Source organism: Pinus tabuliformis, chromosome X (genome assembly GCF_031772625.1).
Source record: "Pinus tabuliformis cultivar Carrire ecotype Pingquan chromosome X, CPIR1, whole genome shotgun sequence".
Classification (NCBI taxonomy): domain Eukaryota; kingdom Viridiplantae; phylum Streptophyta; class Pinopsida; order Pinales; family Pinaceae; genus Pinus; species Pinus tabuliformis.
Window position 1 is genome coordinate 623,532,791 of NC_142308.1, and position 12,630 is coordinate 623,545,420.

At 39.7% G+C, this 12,630-nt stretch overlaps 1 protein-coding gene across 2 annotated transcripts in view; it reads right to left on the bottom strand.

Annotated features, from left to right (window-relative positions):
* LOC149141552 (lipase class 3 family protein) overlaps positions 1 to 12,630 on the bottom strand; it is a 425,063-nt gene that overhangs the window by 367,486 nt on the left and 44,947 nt on the right. For both annotated transcript variants that reach the window (XM_089447700.1, XM_089447699.1), the window contains exon 2: positions 5,772 to 5,881. In XM_089447700.1, coding sequence (XP_089303826.1) covers positions 5,772 to 5,881 — 110 coding nt within the window. The remainder of the gene's footprint in view (positions 1 to 5,771; positions 5,882 to 12,630) is intronic.

Sequence of the window (12,630 nt, forward strand, 5' to 3'; positions counted from 1 at the left end):
CTACAATGGGGTGGAATATCCATCAAATGGATGTTAAGACCGCATTTCTAAATGGGACCATTGATGAGGAAGTGTACATCGAACAACCTGAAGGATTTGAAGTGAATAGCAGGGACTCTCATGTTTGCAGACTCAAGAAGGCCCTATATGGTTTGAAGCAAGCACCAAGGGCATGGTATGCAAGAATGGATGCATATATTCTCAGGATTGGGTTCGTGAAGAGTATTGTTGATCCGAATCTATATATCAAGGTCGTGAATAATGAGCCCATCATTATTCTACTATATGTGGATGATCTATTCATCACTGATGTAGAACGAAGGATTCAAGAATGCAAGAAGATGTTGGCAGTTGAATTTGAGATGAAGGATCTAGGACTGATGCATTACTACCTAGGTCTAGAAGTATGGCAGAGACCTGGGGAGATATATTTGGGGCAAGGAAAGTACATCATCAAGTTATTGCAAAAAATTTGGGATGATGGACTCCAAGTCGATGGTTACTCCCATGATCGCCAACCTCAAGAAGTAGAGGAGCTCCAACTCTAGTCTCGTGGATCCTACTTCATATCATCAATTGGTGGGTTCCCTGATGTATCTGGTAAATATTAGGCCAGATATATGTTTTGCAGTGAACATTCTTAGTCAGTTTCAATTGGAGCCTCGTCATGATCACTAGAGAGTTGCCAAACATATATGAGGTATCTTCGTGGCACTATAAATCACTACCTAAAGTATGATAATAAGTCAAGCTAATTGGCTTCATAGACTCTGATTGGGGTGGCAGTGAGACCAATGGAAGGGCACTACCAAAAGATGGTTTAGTCTGGGAGCTGCTATGATCTCATAGATGAGTAGGAAGCAAGATCTCGTTGCATTGAGTAGTGCTGAGGCAGAATATATGGTTGCATGTGAAGTAGGAAAAGAGGTTGTTTGGTTAAGGAAGATTCTGACAGATTTGTTCGAGAAGTCTCTGGTTGATCCAGGTGGATGTTGGTGGCCACCCGCCTATTCCACTTGGAACCCCACCACTGTCTCTTTCAGTTTTTCAGTTTCCTTAGTTGTAGCACAGTTTACTATTTTTGGCAGTTTTTCGGGCCCTGAACTTCCGGAGCCGTTTTGAGGCCCAAAACGACGTAACCATGTTTGCCACTCGGAAGTTGTAGTCCTCGGATAGATCATTCTAACAAGGTATTGTGCACGTCAAATGGAGATCGTATGCCAAAGTTACGACCCCAAGAAGTTGATGTACCAATTTAACCTAACGGGGCCCATAGTTTTGGTGCTTCATCTCCTAGGGTTAGGTTTTTGGATGTTTAGGGTTTTCCATTGTTTCTCAATAATAAATAGGCCTTTGTGCCTCATTGTAACACAGTTCAAAGGCATATAGCCGCCACATCTCTTCTCAGAGATAAGCTACCATCGCCCGAGCTAGTCTTTTTTCCATTCTGTTTGTAACCATATTTCAGTATTTGATATTAATGAAATGAAGTGTCATTTATGTTGCATCTTTGTATTTATTGATATATCTGTAATTTGTTGTCTTCTTGTTTAAGTTTGGATCAGTGGGATTAGTGGTATCAGAGCAGTCTGCTCTTTCTCTATTTTTCTTTGCATGTGCCCAACGAGGTCAGGATATAAGGAGTTAGGGCTCGAACTGGTCAAACCTTTGCAAGACCAACCTCGCAAATCACGACGGCCTCCCATGGCGAAAGAGCAGAAAGGCGAGGGGGTAGGAGATCCTTTCAAAATCTTGCTTGAAGAAGCCCTCAAGCGACGAAGGAACACGATGATGGACAACTTTGCCCAGATCCTTCAGCGGCTACACAAAGGCAACACATCTTCCAGCAGCTACTCTGGAAGCGCCACACCCTTTAAGGTACAAGTTAACTTTGACATCCCCATATTTGAAGGTCAAATAGATGCAAACACCATAGATAAATGGTTAAATCTGCTAGAAGGATATTTTTTTGTTCATAATTTTCCAACTGGAATAAGATTACTTTTGCACTTCTCAACGTTGTACCCCACGTCAAGGACTGGTGGGAAACCTACTGTGAGAGGAAGGACAAAAGTACACCCTCACTATTTTCAGTCGCACCCACTTAGAATTCGTTCTGGGATGCCATCAAAGAGCAGTGCTATCCTGTCGGGAGCTATGAAGAAAAATACCTAAAGTGGACCACGCTACGGCAAAGAAGGGACCAAAACGTGTTGGAATTTACCAATGTTTTTCATACCCTTCGCACGAAGTTGGGTATCAAGGATTTCGAGCGGCATTTGGTACTCAAGTACCATAGCTATCTACACAGGTGCATCCAGGACGAAATGGAGTTCTTGGACATCTCCTCGCTCAGCACAGCGTACCGGTACGTTGTCAAGATTGAGCAGAAGTTTAAATATAAAAAGCGAGACTTTGGATTTGCGAATCCGCAGCAAGGGAAAGGCGCCCCCAAACCACAGAGCAAAGGAGAGAGCCAAGGCAAGGCGATCCAGGATAACCCGTTGAAGCCACAAGCAAAAAACAACACCACGAAGACAAAGAAGGACACGGGAAAGTGGTGTGAGTTCCATAAAAGCTCCACTCACAACACAAGTGAGTGTCGGGCCAAGCAGTCACTAGTGGCCTAGCTGAAGGCTTCTGAATCAGACGCATTTTCCGACTCTAAGTCAGAACCCGACAAGGGGAATGACAAAGGGAAGCAGATCATTGACACAGAGCTCAGTGCCACCGTGGCCACCACCAAGATCCAGAAGATTGAGCCTGAAGATCCAAAGTAGGGGGAATGCCTATTCCACTCACAGATGTGGGTGAAGGGTTCTCCATTGTAGTTCATTGTCGACAGCGGGAGCCAAAAGAACCTCATTTCAGCAGAGATCGTGAAACGGCTGAGCCTGCTGACTACAGCACATCCACAGCCGTACACCATTGGGTGGCTTCACCAAGGATGAGATCTCTGAATCATCCAGCAATGCCACCTTGCTAGAGAGTGTCTTTGATTTTGAACTCATAAAAAATCTTCATAACATGGCGAAATTTCACGTCCAAATTTGATGCAATGCATGCCATAACTGGTGACTACGCTCAGCCTATCTTTGGGAATCAACTCGGGGCAAATGTAGACTCTATATTCAATAGAATTCCTTTCGAGGATTTTGGGAATGGGCATCCAGACCCCAACCTAATGCATGCTAAGGAGTTGGTGAATATTATGCATAGTATAGATGCACCAGAATTTGGAGCTGCTAAATTTGTTGGCAATCTCATGGATGCAGGGAAACTGTCAGTATGTGGCCTCAGGACTAGTTCTGATCACATTCATGAGAAACTCTGGGTTGTGTTAGCTTGTTTTCCAAGTTTCGCCTATAAGAATAAAATTTAAAAAGTTGATGAAATACTGGTATCTGTCACAGACATTGCTAGAGAACATTGGGCAACCTATGTTTGTTATGGTTATGAGGAGTGTGAATTAGAAGGAGCCAACAAAATGGTTGGACATCTACCTGGTTTGATTTCTAAGAACAAAGGAGAACAAATTTGGCAACACCAGAGATTGCAATTTCTTAAGGACAAGCAATGTCAGGAAGGGGGGGCTGTAATGTTCCCTGCTAATTAATTGGCCAAGGGAGGACGAAGTAGCCTATCCAACCCCAAAGGCTATAATCATTGATAAAGGGGGGAACCCACTATCCAATGTGTTTGGGGCAACATTGGGTAAATTTGGGGTAATTGGGGAAAAACTTGTGGAGGAAGCCAAAATTGGGGCTAATTAGAGGGAAACTTCTAACCACTCACATTAAAATAAGGAGAAGGGGCCCCATAAGGAATCTATAAATATGAGAGAGGAGAAATCATTTTCTCATCATTGATTGGTTGGATATCTCTGTTTTGTGAGCTGAGGCTCTGAGGGTTTTAAGACCCCTTCTTTTGATTAGTTTCGGTGGTGAAGATCCCACCCTAGCTAATCCTCTCTCTTTCTCTAAACTATTTGCATAATTCTCCAAGGCATTTTCTTCATCTGGTTGTGGCTAGTAACAAGAGTTTCAAGGATTAATTGACTTGAGGAGGCTGTCTGAGGCATGTTACCTGCCTGTGGCAAACCAAGGGTTTTGGAAAGGGGTACTTTTGGTCTCTGATAGGACAATCCAAGATTACTCTGTGACTACGTTTAAGTGTGGAGTCCACCACAGGAGGAGCAAGGGTTATCACTCAAGAGTAGACTGAAACATTGATACATAGCCAGCGACCATAACAAACAGATCTCATGTACAGCGAAGGTTAGACACCAATTGTAGTGGTGGCCCCTTTTTATCACTCAGAGTCTATGACCGCACAAGCGTTCAAAGAATGCTTGACAGCGAGTTATTCCTGGTGGTAACGCGGGTTCCTGTGACAAACAGAAACCGCAGAAGAGATAAGCAAGGGTCCATGTGACAAGCAGTAGCTATGGGAAGATTAAGCGAGGGCTCCTGTGACGGATTGAAGCTGCAAAAGAGATAAAGCAAGGTCCCTGTAACCGACTGTAGCTACGGGGAGATTAAATGAGGGTCACTGTGACTATGAGAGAGGGATGGCCAATGTGGCAGCAGAGGACGAGCTAAGACATGGTAGCAAGTTGGCAGCAGCATCAGACTCGGAGCAGCTGAATGCGTAGTAGAATACAATAACAGGACAGTCAGCCCAGTTAGGGCATCACTAGAGTCACAAAAATTGATAGAAGTCAGTTTCAAGCTGTTCATAAGCAGTTCTGTAAGTGGTTGTTGGGTCAGAATCGTGATTAGAGTTTTGATTGTAGTTGCAATCACATTTTTTCCAGTACTTTATATTGGAGAGATTGCCCTAGGAACAGTTGTTAAATTGGAACTGATTATATATTATGAAACTGCTGCATGTTTATATTGTTGTGAACTATATGCCTACCTGGAATTATACAATTTATCTTGTGACTGTGTAACTGTAAGGGCAAAAAAAACTCCCTAGGGATAATGCACACTAGTCATAATTATTGTTAAGTCATGATTAATCAACAAAGTGGCTGTATAAGAATTGTAGTGTGGAGCATTGTCTCCCCTCATTGTATTGGCATCCACCATATTGACTAATGAATCAAAGTATATGTTTCTCTCTCTTATATTGTAGCCTGACTTATTGTCTGCATACTGGTGTGCTTTTCTGAGTCTGACAAAGTTGACTCTTCTTCTTTGGCTTCCCAAACCCTTTCATGTGACTTTGGCCACTATTTATGATTAGGTTAGTAGATCAATAGCCCTTGGTCCAGATCACTTCAAAGAATTTTATCTTAGAAATAAATGATTCTAGCCAAGTCAAACCATTGTGTTGCAGCTGTTTCTTTTGGAAACAAATTCAGTTCTAGTGGAAAAAGTAGCACATTTGTCTCAGAGCAAAAGCATATTTCTGCAAGAACACAGAACTGCAATGACTCCCAATTGAGTTAGCTTGTTTGGCTGAGGCCAGTCTTTCTGCTGCTAGTAAAGGTCAAAAACAACATACCTCATATGCTGCCGGTTTCAACCTAGAGAAAGTCAGATCTTGCAAACTGACTTCAAATTACAGAAACTAAAGTCCAGTACATGATGAAATGGTCTTGCCTTCATAACCCACATGCAGTAGGCAAGCACAAGACACTTTCTAACAAGACCACAAAATACATAGAACCAAAAACAGAGTCCATATTGCACTATGCTTTTCGAATTTAAGACTGTCAATGTCTATACCAACAAATATAAAATATGAATCACAGAAATAAGAACCTGTGAGGCACGTGCTCTAAAGATGGCTGAATACATTCCAAAGATATGACTTGTCCACCAAAATCTGCCTTGAACTTATTAACTGCTCGAACCACCTCTGATGCAGGTTTCTACCATACAAAACAGTTGAATGAGTTAAATTGCAAGAGGACTTGACAATAAATAAGCAGTCATCTTCAAGATATTTTATATTCTCCAGATCACCTAATTCACTTTGAAATTTCAAAATTGCAATCTTTCCATGATTTCTAAAAAAAAAGTAGAATAATATAGGTTTCTCAGAAACAAAATCTTCATAAAATTAGAAATAGGCAGTTTAATGCAAATGGAGCAAATGGCTACTAAAGTTTGATGACTTTTGAACCCTTCCAAAACACAATCAAAAGTAACACTAAGGCTTTTCTCTTTACTGGTCATTCTGATTTCACCTGCTTGTTTTACTAATTCTCATTGTTAACACTGAAGCTTTTTATGGTTAAGGTCCTCAGTAATCTCATTCTAAAAAGAAAGTTCCAGAAGGGTTTCTAATCTTCTTTTTGAATCTCTGCAAACTGGCCAATCTCAAGATGCAGCGGGAAAATGATGCACAAGGGACCCCGGAAATTTTACCCAGAATCCACTGGGAAAGGAACAAAATACTCCAAATGCCTTGTTGATGTATCTGTCAGTGATCATACATGTGAAATAATCTGTTGAAACTTAGAAGTGTTGATAAAAAATGATGCACAACCACAAGATAGAAACATTTACATGAAGAATGCGTTGGTTATTACAAAGGAGTCATTGAATACATCAATATGGGGTTATTTATACATGGTTTTTCAACGGCTTTCTCAACTAACCTAAAGTTAATGTGGATTATGAAGAATAATTATGATCCTTCCAACACTAGGACTCCTACCAATATTTTATCGAGGGTTGCCTCTTTAACACCCCCCACCCCACTTTCTACTGCCAAACACAAAATTTCACCTTTCTTTTAAATTTTAACCTAATCTCAATACAAAAGTTAAAGATCAAAATTTAGCTGACAAAAATATTAGATTCTAGAAAGAAGTTTACAAAAACTTGATAATGACTTTCAAAATTCCGATTGCTTAGTTGCTCCTCTCCTCCAATAGATTTGCATCTCTTATAGGTGCTCCATTTAAGATCAGCTTGGTCTACTGTGCCTTAGATAAAGTTTGTTACTTTAGTGTGTTTCCTTAGTATGCATTGGTAGTTATGTAATCCGACAATCATGATATGTTCTAGACATAAAGTGATCCAACAGGTTTGTATTCTCCTCAATACCAATGGCTATATTGATCAATGGTTTAACACAATTGGTCCATGATCTCTATTTAAACAGCATGGAAAGTCATTTGCCAATGATCGATTGTGAGAAACTCATATGTAAAATTCTTTTCTTTTGCATTAATACATTGCCTCAATTGGTCGTGTTGGCTGGGGCAGTGGATTGTTTCCCTCTTTGGGGGTTTTAGCCATGCAATACACCAGTGTATTGATCTTTGATCTATTTGTGTGAATGGTTGCTTAAGATGTTTAACTTGTGTGAAAATACCATCTTTGACAAACATAGTATTAGGGCATGCCAAGCATGTCCGAGCAACTAGAATTGTTGACGCTATTACCAGGTTATATAGATTTGATAACTTTGGATCATCATCTCTTCCATCAATTTCTATTGCTCATAGTATGACTTGAACAAACTTTCACACGAGAGATTTGGTCATCTAAATTATTGTTCATTGCAGCAGCTATGTAATCAAATATGGCGACTCATCTTCCTCTTGTTTCTTGCAAAGATAATGTTTGTGCCAATTGTGTTCTCAGCAAACAATATTGGGATAATTCTGACAAGCATGCCTCTTGGCACGCCTTGGCCCCCTTGTAGCTTGATCAAAGTGATTTGTGTGGTCCCCTTCCTTCTCCTTCTTTCTCTACATTCAAGTATTTCTCAGCTTTCATCAATAACTTCTCCAAACGCACTTGGGTTTATTTCTTAAAACCTGAGAGTGAAGTTTTTGACAAACTTTTGGCCTACAAGGCCCTTGTAGAAAAACAATCTAGACATCAACTGCAGAAGTTAATAACAAATAATGGAGGCAAATATGTTGAAAACAAATTTACAACTTGCTGCACTACACATGGCATTCGAATGAAACATGTTATTCCATATACACCATGGAAAATGGTATTGCTCAGAGAAAGAATTGCATATTGAAGGAAATGGCAAATTGTATGATCCATCTAAGGGATTGAATTTTCATTTTTGGCAGAAACTATCAATTCTGCCAACTACATAGTCAATCATACTGCTACAAAGGCTTCAAAAATGTAAAACTAGAAGAAGCATAGAGTAAAATTAAACCAAATGCAAGCTACTTCGGTGCATTTGGTAGTGAAGCATGGACTCACATTCCCAATGAGAAAAGCAAAGCATTACAACCTAAAAGTGTGAAGTGATTTCTTGTTGGATATACTGAAGATGTAAAAGTTTATAGCCTTCTTCAACAATCAGCCTCATTCAAATGAATTATTATTTAGAGAGATGTTAAGTTTGATGAAGCTATATTGGTATATGAGCCTAATTTGACAATTGGGCACTCATGATCCATCTTTGGCGTCTCTACCATCTTTTATTCCCAATTATTATGTCCATGACCCTACTTTGGTTTCTTCTTCAAATGATGAGAATGAGAATGAAAATCCACCTTTGTTTGCTTAACTTCCTCCAATTGGGTCCATTGAACATGAACCCACATTAGTACCATAGCTTCCCATATGGGTCTATACAACACAAGAAGAGGGTCGTGATCTTGTCAATGATCCTACAAATCAGCATCGTAAACATTCAGAGTTCCAACAAGCCTCCTCTCTTATGGCTCAAGTTTCAAAGACTTATGATCTAGAAACATTTGTAAAAGATTCTGCCCATCCAAATTGGGACACAACAATGAATGAAGGATATTGTTCCTTGATAGCAAACGATACATGGGATCTTGTACCTCTTTCAAAAAAATAACACTTGTCAGATGTAAAGAGCTATATAGAACTAAGTATGTATTAGATGAAAGTGTTGGAAGACATGAGGCCCATTTAGTTGCCAAAGGGTTTTCTTAAGTTGAAGGGACTAACCATAATGAAACCTTTGCCCATAGAGCCAAAATGAATTCCATCTACCTAGTTTTAGCCCTTGGCGCCTCACATAAATGAAGGTCCATCAAATGGATGTTAGATTAGCCTTTTTGCATGGGGGTTTGCAAGAAGAAATTTGCATGGAACAACCACCCAGCTATGCTCAAAATAACTCCATAGTGTTCACTCACACCCAAAGTGTCAAAGAAATTAGTTCCAGACAATTCCCGAGCAAGTTGCCCCCTCCCCGACAGATTCCTCCCCAATGCTAGAGGAGCAGCTAGAGACTTATCCGAAGCTTCTTTCCTTCAGCCTCGGAAGCGAGGAGTATCCCCCACTCCTACATCGCCCCCAAAGATTGTATAGCTAGACATCACATTAGATCCAGAGGACTCTAATAGCGAACCAACGCCACTACCACTTGTTGTCGCTCATATTGTACATGCAAGATGCGACAACAATCAGGATGGGGGTTGTCACTCCGATCCCCACCCTCTTCGTTCTAGCTGTCTCCCAACAGCAGGCTATGGGGGATAGTCACTATGAAATGTGAAGATGAAAGACCTGTCGGCAACCGACAAGTCCGGGAGACACAACTTAATGGCCTAGCAACTTGGTTAATTTGGCAACTTTAATGATTTGATTAGATTACTTTGAAGACCAGTGCCTAAATGGAGTCAAATTACTTGCTTCTCATGAATTATCTACCAAGCCATCGGATGAATAGTTGTTGCTTTAGGATGTCTCGCTATCCTATATGAAATGCAACACCTAAAACGAAGTGAAGTGCAATATCTTAGTTTATTTTAAGTTAGATGTCTATTCTAAGTGAATCATTTTTCTCAACTACTTTGATGCTAGTCTCTAGTGTAGGTTGTGAGAGAGAAACCCAGGGAAAGATAGCAAAGACTATATTAACGATACCTCCCTTGGAGTTCTAACCACCCAATGCCTCCGGCGCTGCAGAGATTGTGGCTCTGACGACTGCAAGGTCACCGTGTTAACCACAAAAGAGGGTCTAGGCTTCGCAAGCTGGGTGAGAAAGGTGGTCCTATCTTTCTATCAACCAAGCTTATGCTTGGAGGTAAATTAATTAGTGCAAGGCTAATCCTAGAATGCAAGTGCAAAATATGAGTGATTATCTTTAGGTGAAGTTGTTAGGCATTCTTAAGTACTTAGAGATAAATTACAATGATATTCAATTTAAAACAATGAAGTACTTAACAATGTAAAATGACAATCTTCACCACAAGAAAGTGCTCAATGGAACAAATAAATGGCATCAAAAATGTTGCTAAGATCTCAATAGACAATTGCTCATAACCATAAATCCAATGTTTCTTTCAACAATGCCAATTAGATGATGATCTTTGTACACATTAGCAATTATTTAGATTATAACAATGAAGTGCCTATGTGTCAATTAGATAACAAAGAGAGAGATTAAATTCCTTGTGAACATAAACAGCAATTCTTTAGATTACTTCAATATTACTCTTATCACAATTATGATTGCCAACTTAAGTGTTTTAAGAGTGATTAGATTTGCAAGATTACAAACTTAGATGTGAAGCTTGCTTGCAACAAGTTAGTAACTCCACAAGAGACAATATAACCAATTATCAATTATCCACTTCTTTAGCAATGTGATGGCAATGACAAGTAAGAATTTTCTTCAAAGACCAATGTCACAATATTCCTAGCTATCAATGAGAGAAAGAGAGCATTCACCAATAATATCTTTTAGAGCAATAAGTCAATCTTATCCAACAATCACCAATTCAATTTAGCTTTTTAGAGCACTTACGTTCTTCTTTAGATTAAGATGCAAACTATGAATGAAAGTATGCAATATGCAAATGGATGCAAGAGATGCAAGATGGAGCAGCCAAGAAGACGATTGCAGAAGTAAGTAAAACACCCAATTTCACTTGCAAACACCCACTTAAGATGCACAAGGATGCAAGGAAAAAATGCCAAATGAAATAGATGACTGTCAACAACTTTTGACACCACTGCTATGTTTATATCAGACCTTATGCAGCATATATCAGACCTCTGGTTTTTATGACAGCCTTCAAGAAATGACAAGATATGGCCAAGCAATGCAAGCCCAATGAGTGCAAATGATAAATCAATGATAAGATATGACTGTTAGCTTGCCTTTATGCTACTATTATGTTATTTTACCACTGTTGTAGGTGATTTTAGATTGCTGTAGCAAACATATCAGATCTTGAAATTACCCAACAGTCCACAAAACTTCAGTTATATGAAATTAATTCAACGTCAAGATTAATCCTTAATGCCTTAGGTGATTAATGAGTGAATTTAGGCTTATTTTAAATGTGTTTATGCCCTGAATATATTGTTGCCATAAAATGCTTCAGAATTATGAATGAAGACAGTGATGATAAAGAGGGAATAGAGGGCAAACCAAGAGGTCTAATGACCTTTTTGGTGACTAGAGGAGCTTCCAATAAACTTGACTACCTGCAACCACCAAGTTAGCTCCAAAAAAACCGCAAAACCAAATGTTAGAGACAAATACTAATGCAAACTAACTCAATAATTGAATAATGGTTGAATGAGGGCAAAGAAGGGGAGGCTAGGGCTAGAAGAAGGCCAATGACGAGGCTAGAAAGGCCAAAGTGTTGATTCGGTATAGCATCGGATGTGCTCTAGCCCTCAAAATTTGCAAGAAGGCTTAGACACATACATTCTCCAATACCTAGAAATCGTTTTGGGAAATTCCAGCCGGAAACAGTTTTATTAAAATAATTAATTATTTTTAATGGGACCCTAAGTCTAAACTTAGGAAATTAAAATAATTAATGGGTATTAATCTAAACTACGGATGGAACTTCTAGAAGAAGATAGAGATCAAGTCAAATGATCCTAACCATTGATTAGAATCTAATTTGAGCCATTGAATGATCGACGAGAGGATTATAAGAAGAGACTTGATGGGCACTTGGAGAACACACCAAAGGCAGATACTCAGTTACCCGAGTAAGTTCGATTTTGGTCGAAGTTCGGCAAGAGAAAATCGAATCAGAGGGAGAGTTGTAGGTGAGACAGAGAGAGAGGGCATCAGCACATTCAGAGAGTGCAAGGCAGCAAGACACAGAGCAGGAACAGGGTGACGCAGAAAGAGGCAGCGCAGAGGCAGTTTGACGCAGAGCCTGCGTGGGCAGCTTGACGCTGAGCCTGGGAGAGCAGTTTGACGCAGAGAGGATCAGAAGGATTCCGAGGAAGAAGAAGTGCTTCATCTAGGGTAGAACTTGGTCAAGAAGTGTCTGTAAAATTTCTCATTCCTATTTTGCTAGTTGTAATTTGTACAAGAGAATTTGTTGAAGAATAATAAAAACCCTCATTTGTTGCACCAGTTTTCCCACATTGGGTTTTTCCGGGGACGATTGTCCAAAAATAACTGTCATTGTGGTTGTATTTGTGCCAATGTATTTTTTTATATTTACTTTCTGCAATGTTTTAATTGTGAAGGCTGCAATAGAATATATTTCGATATTTGACGTAAGAATACTGTAGATAACTTATTTCTGAGGTAATAAGTAGAAGAAATAACATTAATCACTGCAGTAGGATTTCTATTTAGAATTTTCACATGGTATCGAAGCTACAGGGAAGCAGAAGAGAGAAGTTGGAGGACCCAGCGTTGAAAGGAGAAGGGAATTCAAAATTCCTGCAAGGGCAGAAA